General features: G+C 43.1%; 1 protein-coding gene across 1 annotated transcript in view; it reads right to left on the bottom strand.

The window, feature by feature from the left end:
* Positions 1-75: 75 nt before the first annotated feature.
* The window catches only part of FANCD2 (FA complementation group D2), a gene marked incomplete at its 3' end in the record, with an annotated part of 44,955 nt that continues 26,784 nt past the window's right edge, over positions 76-18,246 (bottom strand). The window contains exons 27-42 of the mRNA XM_029083922.1: positions 17,527-17,636; positions 15,919-16,065; positions 15,378-15,494; positions 14,358-14,486; positions 14,044-14,159; positions 12,324-12,437; positions 11,652-11,779; positions 10,203-10,302; positions 8,877-8,999; positions 7,858-7,951; positions 7,237-7,308; positions 5,665-5,703; positions 4,949-5,023; positions 3,744-3,818; positions 642-788; positions 76-150 (exon numbers count right to left, since the gene is read on the bottom strand). Of these exons, the coding sequence (XP_028939755.1) occupies positions 76-150; positions 642-788; positions 3,744-3,818; positions 4,949-5,023; positions 5,665-5,703; positions 7,237-7,308; positions 7,858-7,951; positions 8,877-8,999; positions 10,203-10,302; positions 11,652-11,779; positions 12,324-12,437; positions 14,044-14,159; positions 14,358-14,486; positions 15,378-15,494; positions 15,919-16,065; positions 17,527-17,636 (1,661 nt within the window). The remainder of the gene's footprint in view (positions 151-641; positions 789-3,743; positions 3,819-4,948; positions 5,024-5,664; positions 5,704-7,236; positions 7,309-7,857; positions 7,952-8,876; positions 9,000-10,202; positions 10,303-11,651; positions 11,780-12,323; positions 12,438-14,043; positions 14,160-14,357; positions 14,487-15,377; positions 15,495-15,918; positions 16,066-17,526; positions 17,637-18,246) is intronic.

The raw sequence follows: 18,246 nt of genomic DNA, 5'->3' as shown, positions 1-18,246 counted from the left end.
CCATTGTAACGTGTTTCAGCCCGCGGCGGCCCCGGGTGCTGGGAGCCACGGGCAGGGTCACGCGTGAAGAAATACCTCAGCAGGGCTCTCTGCAGAGTCCTCCGCATCGGAGTCCCTCTCTTCAGAGGCTTGAGTCATAATTTCTTCTCCCTAAGTTGAAGGCAAAAGAGCTGGGTGTGTGTGAAGCTGCCAGAGCGCGATGGGAAGGGATAGGGTGGGAGAAAGCAGCAGTTTTATTTTAATTAAACGGGTTTTGGGTAAAACAGAGGTTTTGTTTCAGGTATCCTGGTTCTACATTGAGAAAACAGCCAGAACTGGCTTCTGTTAAAGCGTGTGTGAAAAGGGGGTCAGTAACCTTTACCTCCTCCCGTCTTTGCATGTAGTTCTTGCCACCCTGTACCCATTCATTTCAGGCAACAAAAACGGATCCCTTCAGCACAAGAGCCTCGCTGCAAAGAAGCCTCCAGAGATCCAAGCCCTTACTCTTAAAATAAAACACTTTTCTGCTGCACTAGACATGGCTGTAACGCGGTCACATTGAATTTGGCCTCCTAGCTCTACCCGCACACAAGGGCAGAGCTACAGTTGTCAGGGCCAGATAAGCGTTGTCCTTTCCCAGGTTTTAAGACAGTGATTCTCACCTGAAGATCTCGATTTTTGAGGATGCCCACCCAGAACGCCTCCTGGCAGTGGTTGAACGCCAGCATTGCCTTCACTCGGTACACAAATTGTTCCAGTGACTTCTTCAACAAAGGCACATGGTTGGTCAGTCCAATATCTTGGCGAATCTAAATATGAAACAGTACAACATGACTACAATTGATTCTTGCCTAATTATTCTGTCTATTTAAAAAGCTATTGATTATGCAGGTGGGAGGGACGGGACACAATCCCCACAGAGCTTGCCTAGGTTATTTCATTTTCAATGTGTCCAAATTCTTTTATATGTTTTGTTAAAAAATAAAACTGAGATAAGCATTTTTTCTAAGGCAGCAAAATGATCCATTGCAACAATCCAAACAGCTAAATTCCACTCTGGATAAAAATAGAAGGAGCCTCAGCTTTTCTCTTGAACCTTAGAGATAGGTGAGTAACTCCTCTATGCAAGTCAGGTGAATTCTGCTGACCCTTGGAAAAGTATTTTGAGAATCTGCTTTTCATTTGCTCCATCATCTCAGCAACAGACTGGTGGCACTTGCTCTGTTCTCCAAGAACAATGCACAACTCTTCATGCACAAATCTCGCACTGCTGCCATCTTGCTCAAGACAGCCACAGCCTGCTTGCACACGCACGTCTGGAAGCTGCACTGCTGCTGGTGTGTGCGATTGATAATGTTTGGATAAGTCTGACTCACCTACAAGTTACTGTGGGTGAAACAGCAGAGTTATCTATGCAGGTCAGCAATGGACAATCACACCGTTCCAGTCCAAAGCAAAAAGCAATGCTACAAGTGGCCAGACTGCAAACAATCTACCCAGGAAGGGAGACAGATACTTGCTGATAGCCACAGGCTGCAAACTAATGCTGCAGGGAGTTTCATGTCAGGAAATTGCTGAACTCCCAAGCTCAGAGAAGAAAAAATTAGAAAGGTGCTGAATAAACCACTGCAATGAGAACCTTTTCTTGCTCAGTGTCTGATGCAATTCCTTTACGCTAACTTTACACTAGCTACATGGAATGTGTGTGCACTATAAATTCCAAAGCCAGCTTGTCCAGACCAAAGAAGCACTGGCTTTTGGAGAACTAGGACAGGAGGGAACAGATGGAGTTGCTGTAAGGAAGTTGCCAAGGAAGGGCAGCTATGCCAGGTATTGTGCGAGATTTAGCTCCAGGTGAGCATCTCTTCCTGTAGGCTTGGATCTGCAGTGCAGAATAGAGTCACTGCTAAACTAGAAAACCTGGCAAGAGCTATAAAATATTATTTTTGTACATAAGTATTTTCCTCTTTCATGAGAATATTTTGTAACCTTCTTGCATTAAGATGCTCTCATTAGCTATACTCTGAAATCAGATCAGCTTCATTTCTTGGAAGAGTTCAACGTGCCTGGGAAGAGGGACACTGCTTTGCTTTGTGTTCTGCCAACAGGGAATGTGTAGCTGAGTACCAACAGCAATCTGTTCTCTAGCCTGTGTAACAGGCAGGACCTAGCAATCATCAGCACTAATCAGAACCAAATCAGGGAAAACCTCGCTAATGACACAATTAACAATCACAATGCTCCCTGGCTCTTGGAACCTGCCCAGCTGTCTGCAGGCAGTTTGGAGACTCAACAAAGCACCATGGCATCTGCAAAAATCTGTATCCAGAAACTGTCCTTACGTCCAGATACACAAACAGAAGAGAGGCTTGGTGTGGGAAAGTAAATGACAAATACTTGGGAAGATGTAGGTGAAGCTGATTGCTACTGTCTGCTGTGCAATGTTTTTTAAAAGACACTGATATTGAGGGAGAGTAGCAAATCTGAGGTAACACTGCATGGTACATCAGTGAGCATTTAACTAGTTTTGTATGAAAGTGAAATCAAGACTGGTTTAACAAATGTTGGTGTCAGTGGTGTCAGCTCCTCTTGAAACAGGAATGGAGCATCCATTGCATACATTTATTTGCCTAGATTCAGCTGCTGCCTTCTCATTCTTGCAAAAATGATTTGTCAGAGACCTAATCAAATTGCAACAGATACAAGGTAAACCAGGTGTTCACTCATTGCAGTGACATGCTAACAAGGGCCATGGGACACAGCACTTGAAAATGCTAGTCATCTGCAAAGACAAGGCATCACAAGCTGCAGTGATGTTACCCTGTGTACAAGGTGAATTGGGACTTCAAAGCAGGCACGAGGATTTTGGTTTCAATCATGAGAAGGGACTTTTTAGCACCTCCAGGGTTTGTGCCAGCTTCCAATTCTCCCCTATGCTGATAGCTGCAATGGAATGTTCTGATCTCCAGCCAGACTTTAATGCTCCTGATGCCAGCTCTGGACTAAATCGGTAGCAAATGTAGCTTGGGGAGCCATGCTAATAGCTGCCTTTCTCCCTTCAACTACTTTGGCAAAGCACCCTTCTCAGACATGTGTTCTTAAATCTCTTGGGAGTCCAACAGCAACAAAGCAGCTCACATGAAGTTCCTTCTAACTGCCTTTTCCCATGTGATTCTCTCCTGCGAGAAGCACTGGCTCTCCACACTGTAAGCAGGGTGCCAATTCTCTCTTCCTTCCTCCCCCAAACCTCCTGCAGAGAGACTGGGAGACTGGTTTTGTGTTACCAGCTTCCTCCCCCCCTTTGCCTTCTTCCCTAGGATCAACATAACAATGCCAAAAAGGCACCTCAAGACTTTGAGTAAGCTTTTCCCACCTCTGTTGCTGATTCTTAGGACTTGCAAGGCTGCTGATCTTTGCCAAAGCTTCTCTCCCATATTATCAATCTGGCATCTATACTTGATTCAAGATCTCCAAGGTCCTCAGAAATACCCTCTTACAGATGCCAACAGCTGAAGATGTCAAGAACCTCTGTTCTAAAAGAGTACGCTAATCTGATGTGACATCCAAGTCAGCCACTTCCAAATCAAATACTTCAGCTTTTGGGCCATTAATCAAGGCTATTTCTCCTCCTCTCAGAGTTTTTGCTTGTGCAGACACTGCTGGAAGCCTGCAAGTAGAATCTGCCTATGCGCTGGAAAAGCAGTGGAAGGGAAGTAAATCATTCTTAGGACAGGAGTTTGTGCTGTAATTAGAATTTATCTTACCTTGGAATGGCCACACATGTGATGAAGTTGTCTGGTACTCAGCTGCAAGGTTTTCAGCAAACTCTGCACATCATCCTGCAATAAATAAGTAGACCAGCACATCATTCTCAAAGGATTTTACCATAAGGGAAACAAGAATAATGAAACAGTATTAGTCTTAGCAATCCTTTCAAGAGGTTATGAGACAGACATATGATGCACTTATGCAGAAAACATCAGATGAATGGGATGAAGCCAGAGGAGACTTGCACTGTGCATATAAGTCAAGTAACTCATAATAAAAGTATGACCACATGTCATAAGGCTTTGAAATGAAACTGATTTTGAATAAGAGTTTGGAATGAATGCATCAGTGAAATTGAGGCAATTAAAATCCAGACAACATTGGCACATTTTGCCCTGAGTACAACCTTCTGAAGTAGGGGAACCAGAGGAAAAGCATAAAACATACTGCTAGGTAGTGGCATTTGAAACGCATCCAACACGAACTCTGGGTATCAACCCTCTCTGTTGAGCAAATTATGTGGCACTTTCCATTGTCCAGTGGCAATGACTAGACACCTGTTTGATAACCTCATTCCCTCAAACATCCATGAGAACAGATCTTGCATTCGGAATTGACAGGAGTTATCTATTAGACACAAGTTGTGAAGACTAAGACAAAGAATGAGTCTCACTGGCAAAGCTGGAACAAAGCAGGGGGAATAAATGAACTGTTCTTATTGTCATATAGTGCAGCAAGGTTGGTCTGTCCATCTGCATGCTGTCCTGCTCAAAGCTCCAAGCATGGACTCATGCATGCTGTCCTGCTCAAAGCTCCAAGAATTACTGCAAAGACACCAATGACACTGTCCATCTGGACTCCAAGCCCTCACCAACCTGACTGCTCACATGAGCTTCCTACTCTGTGAGTGCCACCTTTGTGGTAACAACTTTTGAAAGAGGAGGCTGAAAGGGCTTCTTTGCTAACAGTGAAGCCATTGCACTAGAAGAGTGATGGCAAGTTGGGAAACAGTGATCTGTTTGCTGAGAGAACACTGGATGGGCAGGTAAACAGGACGGAGCACAGCTGGAGACACGAGAGGCGTTTGTCATGAAGTATCACAAGTGTAATGCCAACATGTGACCAGAGACAGGGATCTCCTAGCAAGCATGAGTCACGCTTCCAAACTGGTTCCAGACAGTTCTGTTTCTAGAAGGCTTACCCTGTGCTTTTTAAAGCTGTAGTCCAGGAGAGGCATGGCAAGCTTCAGAAACGCTTCTACAAAGAGACGGCCATACTATAAAAGAACAATAAATATATCAGAAGGCAAATTTAAATTCTTTTTTAAAGAACCATCACAAAGTCAGATCAGATAACAATACATTCTTTCAAGCTACCCTGGAGACTGTTCTCACTTAGTAGAAGACTATATGCATGTGAAGGCTGTACTGAAATATACAGGATCAGTAAAGGGTCCCACTTCAATCACTGCAAAGAGAGACCAGAAGGACAAGGTCTCATCATTGTACACAACCCTGGTTTTATTCACTAGCAAGCTGGGAATAAAACTGAATTAAACACAAAATGTTAGAGTCACTATACATATCTATAAGTCCTAGCCAGAAAAGGGAAAGTTGCAGAGGGACACATGATCTTTCTGGGCTGTAAGGAAGCCTGTCTGCTGTGATGCCTCCTCTCATTTGGAGCACCATGGGGAAAGGATTGAGGGGAAAGGGTCTAAAGTCAGTAATGCCAGTTGCAGGAAGTTCTTTGTGGTCAAGCCCTACAATGAGGATTAGTGCAAGACAGTTAAAGGTATAAGAAACAGTATCTGCTGCTTCTGGAGAATTTGGTAACCACTCTACTCCCCTGGAGGCAATGATTCAAGAAAACAGGTACTTAAACTACTCTCTTCAGTTATTTTGAATTCTTGCTTACCTTCAGGCAGATGCTGAGTACAGGCCTGCTGTCAAATACCTACTGGGGCGAGAGGAAAAAAAGAAAGCCAGATCAGTCCACAAGTCTAAAGGAAACAATCTAAGCACAGCAGACAATTAAGAAGAGCCCTTCATTTCATACTCTTCATTAAAGCCTGAAACCTGTTCTAAGGCAACATCCATTCTCAGGTTTTGACAGGGAACACCACATAAGTGCGTGAAATATACTGGCTGTCAGGCAGGAGCACTGGGCAGGATGGCTATTTGGTGATCCAAGGTGCACCTTTTGCAGGTGGCACAAAATTATCTCAATGAGTCTGAAGTTCTTAATAGTTTGAGACCCAAGAGACCCAAGTCCAGCTGATGGGCAAGTAACTACATAACAGACAAAGCAAAACTGAGATGTGCAAAACAATGTATTTTGGAGGAGATAACGAAGCTAGTACATTAACAGTGCCAGCTGGCAGTGACCAGGGGTCACTGCACAGGTCACACACAGCTGTGGTCCAACAGCAAAGAAAGAAATGGAATAGATGGTGTCAGCTCTTTTGAAGGCTTTCTTCTGGTATACATTTGCACATATATTTTTGCCAGTGACCAATTCTATAACTAATTAGTGAACATTTTAACTGGCATAGCACACAGATGTGAGTGAGAGCTGTGAAGGTACCCCAGTGCTGCTGTGGATTGCAAAACAAAACCAGTTGGTCCAGGTCTAAAGAGCATAAAGGTATGCTCTCAAAAGGCATTTGAAGCACAGGTAGGGCTCCAGTGAATGCTGCTGTGTAGAAGAATCCAGCTCAATTCACCAGAGCTCATAAGCTGAACTTGAAAAATCGTGACTCACCAATCATCACTTCAGATATGATAAAACAGCAATGATCAACCTAAGCAAGCAGAAAAGTGCAGCTGTACCTATCACCCTCTGCCCAAAACATAATCACACTCAGTGACACGGAATGTACCGACTGATGGAAGGAAATACTTCATCCAGTGGGGCTGGCTTCTAGGGTTCACAGATGACAGGAATTGTCAGCAGGATTCAAAGAAAAATCGTATGTTACCATGAGAGGAAGTGAAGCTGAGCGCTATCAAATAAGCACTGAATGCAGGTTACAGAGGAATCCAAGCCCCCTGTTCAGAGCAGTGGCCTGCCTCCAGCTGAGTACAGCAGGACAATCTTTCCTTCTGTCAGATGTTATTCCAGATCTACCTGAAGGGTTTCTCACATCTGCCTCTTCCACAGCTGGCAGTGGGCTCTGTCAGACACAAAACACTGTACCAGGGAATTGGGGTGTTCCTTCAGTCCTTTTTCTGCACTTCCTCACATCATCCTGTCTTCTTGCAGACTTATTTGTGTGAGAACTACGTTAGTAAGATGTGCAGGCTGTAAGAATGAAGTAGTATTGAAGTGAAAGCTAAATGGAAACCCTTGTACACAGATTATAACTGTCTTTATTTACCACCTCTAGTCAGCCATACTTCACATTCTTCCCTTGTTCTCATGAACCTGGGTACACTGGGCTTTGCAGGGAATCTGAAGAGAAAGCCAGAAAAACAACCAGCACCTCACCTTGACCAAGTTAACGAGGATATGGAAATTCCGCACGGCAATGTTCCACCACAGCAGCCTCTCCAGTTGCACCTAATGGGGATGCAAGGGGACAATAACCCAAGATGGTGCATTTCCTCTCATCCTGCTGGGTGCTCTCTCAGCATTTGCTATCCCCAAAGCATTGTTGTTGTGGTTGAAGACAGAGGAACAAAGCTTTAGCACAGGCAGATTTATCACAGCAAAACCACTTAATGGCAATTCCAGCCTGATCAGTGCCGACATGGCTCAAAACACTGAGTTAATACGTCCTTGCTCTCAGAGCAGCTCTTGGTTGCAAAATAACTTTGTGCTCCCACAAAGGTGGGCAGACCAACTGCACAGCCTGGTATTTTGCTCATTACTACCTGGTTATAGCTTCTGCTGGATTTACTGGATTTTTGACAAGGTACAAACCAGAAAAAAAAGGATGCTACTTATATGTTACCCTGTATATCAGTTTTGTCTGATGAATGGAGCTGACTGTATTTCCTAGACAAAGTTCAGAAGTAGATTCCTTTCCAATTTATAAGTCTTTATTGCACTGTACAGTTTAACTTGTCTTCTTCCCCTCAAAAGAGTCCAATGCATTTATTTTCCTACCTCACTTGAGTCTGATGGTTTCCCAGCTGGGATGCTTTTCACTGAACTCTCTAGCTGAGCCATCATTACTCGGAAGAAAACTGGGAATGTCTGCCTGTGGAGAAAGTGAGAGCAAAACTAAAAGTCATCTCTGAGCATCCAGATAGAATCACAGAATCATAGAATGGTTAGGGTTGGAAGGGACCTTAAAGATCATCTAGTTCCAACCCCCAAGTTCCAATAGGCTTCTTGTCTCCAAAACAATGGGGAAAACTGGAAGGTTACCCAGCTGGACAACCTTCTCAATAAGAAATCACAGGAGACTGATCCTAGGACTCACAGGCATCTCTAGCTCAGCCCCATCGCCCAGAGAGATGGAGAAGCCTGGGAAGTCACTACCACTTCCCCAGTATGAATCATGCATAGACACCACCCACTTCTTTGTAGCTCTGGGCGTGCACAGCGAAAGGTTTGCAGCTCTCAGCATGAGATGATTTCTGTTAGTCACAAAGTACAGGAACTTTGGCCATCCCTGCATAAACTGTGCTTCCAAATTCCTGAGGTAGGAGCAGAAACAGCCTGAATCCATGCTTTCAAATACGTGTGCCAGGAGCAGAAACACCCTGAGTGTGCTTTTGCACACTGCATACCAGCCCAGGATTGCCTACAGCCACCCCTGGCCTCTGAGGCTGACTTTTGGAGTGCTTATACCACCACAGGAGCACAGAAAGAGGTAACATACTTGACGACAAACAGCAGTTCATTCTCTAATTAAAATGTCTCACAAATAGTAAACTCAACATTGTATTAATGCCAAAGGACATTCTTCCTTGACATAAAGCTGACCATGTACTAACCTGTTGCATACTGCCAAAAAAATGTTTACAAATGCCCTATTTACTACTACTCACTACAGAACAGTCCATAGCAGTACTAACATGAAATCATAATAGACCACAAAATAAGAAAATTAAATATTAAAAAGCAGAAATTGCCATTGTACATCTCATGAAATTTAAAGTTTCTGTTGATATCATTACCTGTTTAGTGTAGGATAAGTAGAAGAACATCCATCTTTGGCAGAGTTGATCAGCTCAGGAACACCAACACTGGTGATTTCTTCTATAGCTTTTAGGATGTTACCTGCATGCTCCAGGTAGACACTAAATCCAAAAACAGTTTAGTTCATCAGTAAATATTATGCAAAACAACACAGCAAGTTCTTGAGCACTGCAACATGCAGCCTAAAATTATCAAAGTCATTCTTATGCCAAAGGCAATCACATGTAGGAAATCCAAAACAATACCTAGAACTGTCACAGTAATGTCATTAACAGCTACCATGATCTGAAAGAAACCTGGATTTAGTATTTCCTCATTCTTTTACTTAGGAAGGACAGGCCGGGAAGAGGAGGAGACAGAGTTGCCCTTTATGTGAGATAATGGCTGTAATGTGTGGAGCTCCGCCTGAGGATGCACGATGAGCCAACTGAGAGCTTACAGGTAAGGATGAAAGCACCAACCAATATGAGTGACCTTGTAATGGGTGTCTGCTATAAGCCACCTGGATCAGGAACAACAAGTAAATGAAACCTTCTACAGACAGCTAGAAGTAGCCCCATGTTTGCAAGCCCCGGTCCTCATGGGGGACTAACCACCATGACACCTGCTGGAAGGACAACACAGCAGGGCATGGGCAATCCAGGAAGTTCCTGGAGCACTGATGACAACTTCCTGACACAAGTGACAAAGGAGCTGATGAGGAGAGGTGCTCTGCTCACACTTAAAAACAAGAAAGGGCTCTTTGGGGATGGGAAGGTCGAAGACAGCCTTGGCTGCAGAGACTATGAGGTGGTGGAGTTCAGGATCCTGAGAGAAGGGAAGGAGGACAAACAGCAAGATCATAACCCTGGACTTAAAGGAGGGCAGCGGGGTTGGAACAAGGTGATGCCCAGAGGTCCCTTCCAACCTCAACCATCATGCAATTCTGTGACTGTATTTCACCTAATACTCAGTCCTGCCATCCTTGACTTTAGCAAGGCTTGATCTGCTTTCAATGTAGTGAAAACAAAACCAGACACTTTGGTCCAGATCCAGATTTCTGTGTGTATGTATGCATGCATGCACGAATGTGTTGGTGTGTTGATGTATACTGACAAGCTATAGTCTCGCAAACACAAGGTCTAAACATGCTTCTATGGCCAGTGGCTAACAGAATTGTTCCTATCACTCACTGTCTTTCAGTGCTGTAGGACAGACTGTGTAAGCATGAGAGTTATGACTGAGAGGGGTCATTCCTCTGCAGCAACAGTAATTATTAGAAAAAGAGTGTCTCAGTACACTGGAGACAATGGCTTGAGCCTTACCAGAGCAGGGTATGCAGTGCACTGTTGAACTGGCTGCCCTTCTCTCGGTCTCCACTGGGCTTCACCCATGACTGGCAGAGGAACTGCTTTGCTAGTGAAGCTGTAAAAGATAAGGGATAACTTACTGAAGGAAGAATCCAAGACAATTTCCTTCTTCCATATAAAGGCAGCATGTCCAAATTGCTTTTTGAAAGATCACAATATTGCTACCCCTCAGTACGCCTGAACTTTGGTACGGCAGAATGCATTTCCCCCAAAAGCAGTAAGGCTGCAAGGACATATATCATGAGAATGAAATATATTCCTGGTCTGGAACACTTGTTCACATCAGAACTGTGATTCATCTCTGGCCATTTCTCCCTGACAAACTTATGTTAAGCACTGTTTGTTTGGTAGTGCCTACACTGTGCCAACTGTTTGTTTTTAACAAGGATGATATGCAACCCTGAGGGCATCCATTTCTAGAAATGGAATTCCAATAACATGGGATTTGAATTTTTGGCCATAGTGCTACAATAATAAATGTGAACAGGCAAGTTTAAAGTTTATAGATTTCTTAAATCAGAACTGTTAACAAACCTGTTTGCCTCTTGCAGAAGTGTTTAAAACCAGGAAATTATTAGTTGAAACTGGTTATTCCCTGCCACACTCAGTAGGCAGTTCTCCCAGTGGGGACTGTTTAAAATAGTAAAATAAACTCAAAGAAGGGAACTTAGAATTCTGAGTGGCTGTAGGGATCAGAGAAGGACAAATTCTAGAGGCATCTCAGTATGACAAGGTATGGCTGAGAGGTGCGACTGTGTTTGGAGTCTTTATTCCAGTGTGTGACAAAGTGGAGACCAACTAGTTTTCTTGTGTAGGCCCTACAAGCATGTCTATGCCTTATCTGTTTGAATGCTGCTCCTCTTACAGAAAAGGTCCTAATATTTGAGAAGAGTTCTCTTAATTGGAAACATCTGTGGCATGGGGTTAAGAACATACAGGTTTTCCTCCCTCTGCCCTGAAGCAACAGCTATATTTGCAGTTCATTTCCATAATTTTGGGTAATATGAGCTGTCACAATATATTGAGACATCTGTACTTGCACTAGGAAGTTACATCAGATTAAGTCTATGATCACCTCCATAATCAGTGATTAAACTGGTACCAAAATTGAATGGCGGGCTTGTTCTTAGAACTCCTAAAAGCTGTGATTTTTAAAAACACCAACTAAGAGAGCTGGAGTTTACCTTCCTGCGTGTGACTGAAGCGCAGCAAAACAAATACAAAAGAGGTTCCCATATATTTATTGCTATTCCTTTTATTAACAGCTAGGACAGTTCACTCCAGTGAGATTACTAGGATACCAAAGAGAAACCTCTCCCCTAAAAGATGCACTCCAGAGACAGAACCCAAGACTTAGACACAAAGGACAGCATGAAAACTAATTAGAGGTTCTTCACACATTACCCATTTTCTCTTTCTTCCTGCCAGCCATTGGTTTCTCAGAGATGGCAATCAGGAGCTGAGTGAGGATGAACGCACAGTGGAAGCTGGGAACACTCTGCTGGAAATTCAGTAGGTAGTCAAAACTCTCACTGGGGATGACAGGAAAGAGAAAAATAGTGAAAATAGTGTAGATAGGGTAATCTCCCAGAAATATATAATTAAAAAGGAAATATTAGAACAGCTCAGATCTAAGGTCTTCCTAGCCCAGTATTTTGTCTCTAGCAGTGCCCTTCTGAAGAAGGGGTAGTCAACCACTAGTAGATAAAAATTCAGTCACCAAGAAACTTCTCTCAAGCCTCTGTCTAGCAACATCTTTATACACTGCTTTTGCCTACTGTTCCTGTAGGCATTTTAACTATCCAGAACATACTCATTCCTTCTGTGAATCCAATCTCCTAGTCTCAAATAGCACATAAATGAATGAGATCAATAGATTAATGCATATTTTATAATCCAGTAGTCCCTTTTCATTAGGTTTGACTGCACTGCCATTCAATTAAACACAAAGCTCTCTGAAGGCAGTATGGTCTCTATGAGAGCTCCTAAACACACATTTATCCATAATGCCCACACAAACCAGGGAAAACTGCTTGAAATTAATCCCTTTCAGAGCTTAGGAAATACTGATTCTACCTTATCAGCTCCTCAAGAGGAAGAAACTCGGTCTCTCCTGGCTTTAGCCTGTCTGCAAGCACCTGGAGAGCTGACCTTAGCAGGTCAGTATTTTCATGCTGAGAAAAACCATTCCTGAGAAGGAAGAAAAAAAAAAAAATCCAGTTCACTGTCAGACTAGCAGGAAGAGAGGTATCAGATATAAAAGCTTATCTGGACATATTTTTGCAACAAGAAAAATAAAGAAGCTGGATATGCAAGAAGAACCCTGCAATAAGAAAATTACAAGGGGACACAAAAAACTGAAAACCAATTTTGACAGCGAACTTATTGTCCTACACACTTTATCTTTTCCAAGGAATAGAAAACTTCTGCACACACAACACTAACTTTTAAATTAGACTGCAGACCTGGCTAGGAGAAGACAGGCCATTTAACATAAGTGGAGGTCCATATATACTAAAACAATGCTATGCAGACCTGAAAAAAAAGAGGATGTCTAGTGACAGTTGCTGTCTAAGTGCAGTGATAGTGGCTGATCACCTCTTGAACAGCAGGTAGGAGCCTTACAGGGAGGGAAACTGTAGAGATGTTAATTAATTCTTTGAACTACCAGTATCTGTGAAATCATTCAGTGAGGATATGCATCCTGGAAAAACTCAAATGCCTCCATACTCTAGATCTATAGACCAAACACATAGACTTGATAATGGCAATGCTCAAGTGCACCTTTAACACACAAGTTAATTAACAATCAGTAATATAAGATGGCTTGATTAAATGTATGTAAAGGGAGTTATAATTTGGTCGTTGGATTTAAGGGCTGGACAGCTAGCCCCATGGCTGCCTGACCTACAGCAAAACAGAATTATGTTACTCTCTATACAAACTGAACAGCAAAACTGATCTTGAGCTGCCTGCAGCTACAAAGTGGGTCAGTTTCTTTGCTTTACAGGGTGGGTACACTCAGGAACAACCAACATTCATACTGGCTAATGAGAAAATGACCAACCTGGAATAGTCAGGAGTAGACCAGGATCCCTAAGGCTTCAGTTAGTGGCCAACAGGAGAAGCAGACCTCATACACTTTTTACACAATTACTACTGGGTTGGGTTTTTTTTAAGTACAAAGATAAAACACTTTCTGCACACAACTCTAAATTAGGGTTCAGAAAAAACTTCTATGATGCTATCCTGCTATCCAGGGTTATATTAGCAGATGCAGAGGTCAAATCCAGGCTGCACATGCATTGTTGAGTTTGGCTTTTATGAATGCAGTCCGAGTGCATCAGCAGCACAGGCTTTTTGTCATTCATCCTTTCCCATTGGCAAAAGGAATTATTTCATTGCTCAGGATTCAGGAAGGGACAATTTAGCAAAGGATGAGGGGACTTTATGGGTGAGACATTCCAAGATCCGTAGGCAGAATGAGAATTGCAGAACCAGGTGCACCAGTATGCTGGTCTTGATCCAAAGCCACACTGAATTCTAGCCAGTTCAGTGCCTCATTGTGCATTCACTGTTAATCACCTACAATTTTAGTTCAGCTCAGGATCAGGCAGTGAATCTTGACATAACTATAAAGTGCCTAAAAGTCTCCAACCACTGCAGTGTGTTGTTCTCCATGGCTGACAGGCCATTTGCTGGGTACAAACACTCTCAAAAAAAACCAAGAAGAAGAGGAAGCAATAAACAGGCTATGCCTGTTTACACTACTATATATTCTTTTGTTTAAACTCACCAAGCAAATAGGGAGCGAAAAGTTAGCAACAGCTGTTGGTAACAAGAGGACATCAGCTGGTACTCCTGGATGTTCACTCCTGGGTCATCTTCCACACCTTGATTTTGCATAACTGCCTTTAATACAGAACAAATAATTCATTAAATGCTATTCCAAGGAAAGATAATAGCACAAGTATCCATTTCCATAAATTCCATGTTTGAAAAGCCTGAAGAAAACAAAGCCACTCTCTTTTTCCCACAAACAAAACCAAAAATGCCTTTAGAGGTAACAAAACTTGACAGTTTTTTGAGTCAAAATTGTTGCCCACTGACCTGGAAGTAGTTGTGCATGTTCTCCATGTGATTACACAGTGGCTTGAGTAGCTTGACTACACACATAGCAACTTCCTTGGGGGACCTCTGACACAGGTGGGAAAAGCCAATATCCTTGTAGCCTCTTTCCTGCAGCAAACCCAAAAGATTAAAGTCACTTCAGCAGCCTAACTTGAGAATAACTTTGCATCAAGTGCTACCTCTTAGACTGCTTCCAAGCAGTGCAATTCCTGATGTCATACACTCTTGTCATGAAGGGTCACAGAACAGGAAAGCTGGCTTCTGCTGAACAACCAGCACCAACTCAGAGAAGTGGGTAACACTTGATGAAAAGAATAAAACTGCTGTGACGCACAGCTCTTTTATAGAATCACAGAATCATTTAGGTTGGAAAAGACCTTTAAGATCACAGAATCAAACATTTTACTGAAACCCTAAGAAAAGGCAGTCTCTGCATGTGGGAATTAAGATAGGTAGAAAAGGAGAAGGAACACTGAATATGACGTGAGTCCATCAGGTTGTAGTGAATTTCTTATGATTTACTGCAGTGGGCCACACATGTTTATTTTCTTCCTGAAGGTATCAGCCAGGAATGCAAGGAGTCACTGCACTCAGGGTGCTCTAAGGACTGCAGAAAAAGCAGAAACATGGATCCATCAACTTCTGTTGGATGCTGCAGCTATCCTGTCTGCCTAACCTGAGCCGCTGCTTGAGCGGCAGAGCCAGTCTCCCCAGAGAGGGCCAGGAAAAGGGTCATCTGAGTTTTGAGGCTGCAAGGCTTTCCATCAGTTATGTTCCCTTTCCTGAGACATGCAGAAAAACAGATGCTGCAAACACTTCAGTGAGGGAAGTGGGACAGAAGGAGCAAGTGCTGCTCTGACACACAGCTGGGTATCAGACCTCCATTAACTGTTAGGTGAAAATAACTCTGAAAAACATTTCTCTCAGGAAAGGCCTGGAGGCCACTGGTGTTCTCTGTCTCAGCCCAGGTCTAGACCCATCAGCTGCTGCTATACTTGCCTTTGGGAAGGGCACCCTCCTTGAGGAGCCAGGGGTCAGCACATGTTCCAGCTTCCAGCACAGGTCATCCAGAAGGAAGCAAAGTTCAGCTGGCCCCAGCTGCACAACTTCACGAGCCTGCAATTACAAGAACAGTCAATACCAGGACCCAGACATAATTGTAGTGCCTTGGAGCTCAAGTTCATCCCCTCCATTTCCAGTTATGACTCCTGGCTGAGCTAACCTCAGCCAGGGACCTATTTGGTAGATGCTAGGGTTTTATGTCTCCCCCATTGCAGGCATGGTTCTGGTTACTCAAAGCATGAAGCTACACCACATATCTGCTGTTCTCAGGAAAGTCCTCTTTACCTCAGTGTACTGAAGTACTTTAGTTTCTTTGAGGGCAAATTCTCTCATGGTACCTAGAACCTCCTTGCAGCCCTGGACCAACACACCTTAACATCAATCTTCTGCCCACGTAATGGAGCAGAAGGGACCAAGGCCTCCAAGAGAGGCAGTTAGACAAAGCCTTATCAGGATGGTTTTATGCAGTTCCATTCACCTCTGTATGCATCTCTGTGTCCAAGACAGACTTTGTCAGCAGCCCACAGTGGAGCACAGTGAACACTTCCAGGTCTAACTCTCGGAAGTAGGGGCGATAGTTCTGCAGCTGTGCCAGAGGATTTCCTGCCTCTCTCTCAGCAGCAGTCTGAAAAGTAAATGGCAGAATTAAGGTTGCAGCCTGCAAGACTATAAGACCTTCTAGGTCAAGTAAAGCTGTATCTTTCACACAGATTTCTATATTTTGTGCCAGATTCTTAAAAAAAGAGGAAGAGGAATTCATGATAGGTAGTAGAGAGACAAGCACACAGAATCAGAAGCATTTTAATTTTGGACTGTAAAAGTCACTAAAATTTTCTAGAAAAAAAAAAAAAGAGTTAAGAAACTGGAATAATCTTTGCTATCTCCTTTCTGTGAATCTGTGGCCATTGTGAAACCCATTCTGGACTTGGTGAAAGACCAAGCACCACAAGAGATGAAAGCAAAAGTTTGTATCTTTGATAAATGCCAAGACTATAAACTATGGGATGCTCTGTTGTCTCTGGGTGACAATCTGTAAGTTCTTAGAGATTCACTCCACACAACCCTGTCGCAGGAGCCGATGTACGTTACAGGTGACTTACAACAGGATTCTGTATTCTGTTGTCCTGGGCAGAGCACAGCATCTAAGGACTAGTCTGGGACCAGTACTCTAATTAGGCAAGAAAGCTTCGATACATTCCTTCCCAAAACTATTTTAAACTTTGCTATACTATAACTTAAATAACTTTGTTATCATATCTGACTCAGTTACACGTCTGTACAATAGTAGGGAAGTAGGAAAAGTATATTTGCCTGGCTGAAACTGATAAAATGTACCCTGAATAACATTTATTAGTAACAGTGGTAGAAGTGGTGGTTTGTGGTATGCTAATGAGATCCCAGCCCCCAGGATGCTGGGCCCACAGTTGGCCACACTTCCCTGGTTTCTCTCTTTCAGCCAGCACAGATGTTACGTTCCAGACATGATGACAATACTGCAAGAGCTTGTTCAAAAGGACAAGAAACAAAATCCTGTCATTAATTTGTGGATAGGTTTGGGAAGTAGTCCTTACCATGTTCTGAAAATGGATAATTTTAAAGATGCCTTATCACAAATACATTGATCAAGTATCTCAATGAAAACCTACCCAAATGAGCATCTGTGACTGAAGCAGACTAGAATCAGCAGGAGGTAAGTCCCTTACCAGGTCTGTATTTTCCAGATTCACCTCACAATTTCTGACCCAAATCTATGAACAGCAGGTTATTGCAGTAATTTGAGAGGTGGGATGCTGGCTTAAAATAGAAACCTTCTGTAGTCTTAACCAGAGAGTAACTAAAAGTGTTGTTGATAGTCCTGCACATTCACACTGCCCTGAACCACAGTGCCTGCTGGAGAGTGGCTGGCCTCTGCAGCAGACAGTTTTCAACATTCAGAAGGGTGGCAGGTGACAGAAAGCAGAATTGAACCACTTGACTATGATTAACTTTTGAAATTAACAATCTCTCTCTCAAAGCTTTTGTTTATGTTTCTATGTCACCTCCCCTAGTCTGTCTGTCTTGCAAGCATGCAGGAGTATACACCTACCTTGTCCAGCTCAGAGAGCTCAGTATCAGGCTGGTTTCCCTCAGAACTGTCATCTGCTTGAGAACGATCCGCAGAGCCAGCTTTGCTGCCATCAGCCTTTTTTTTCTTTCCTTAAAGAGAAAAGCAACTTCAGAAACAAAGGCTACACTGTGCTCAACACCAGACAGCCCTTGCAGCCAGGGAAATGGCACAGGTTGTACTTCAATCAGCCCTAAGAAAGCATGGAGTATGCACAGGTTGTGTGTCATCCGTGGACAGAATTATGGCCCAAAAGAGAGTCAAATGCATTTGGGGATCACCCTCAATCAGTTTCTCTTTTATAAAATCACAGTGAGAAATTAAAGCAAGTCTCACTGTTTTTACTATAGTTTAAACATTATGAAGTGATTGCAAAAATGAGTGGGATCATCTTAAAAAATGCCTGAACCAAAATTTAGTATTTCTTCCTCAGCAAAAGGTAGTATTTTATGTGTAATTTTCAGATGGAATCAACCATTGAGTCCTTCAGAAATTGGTTTTATTCAACTTCATAAGCAACCTGGAGAAGGGAATGCTCAGAGAAATCCCCAACAAGTGCAAAGTTTGGCATGCACTTTCATCTGCCATTTTGTAACTGCTGTGCTGACGATCATCAGAGACTTCTGCTTTTGCATCTCTGTGATCCTCCTGGGGGCCAGGCCATAGATGAAATGAAACAACATCAATGAAACTGTGTCTTTT

This window comes from Antrostomus carolinensis, unplaced genomic scaffold, assembly GCF_000700745.2.
Source record: "Antrostomus carolinensis isolate BGI_N321 unplaced genomic scaffold, ASM70074v2 scaffold15742, whole genome shotgun sequence".
Taxonomy (NCBI): domain Eukaryota; kingdom Metazoa; phylum Chordata; class Aves; order Caprimulgiformes; family Caprimulgidae; genus Antrostomus; species Antrostomus carolinensis.
The sequence above is the reverse complement of the archived record's forward strand: the minus strand, read 5'-3'. Positions and strand labels throughout refer to the sequence as shown.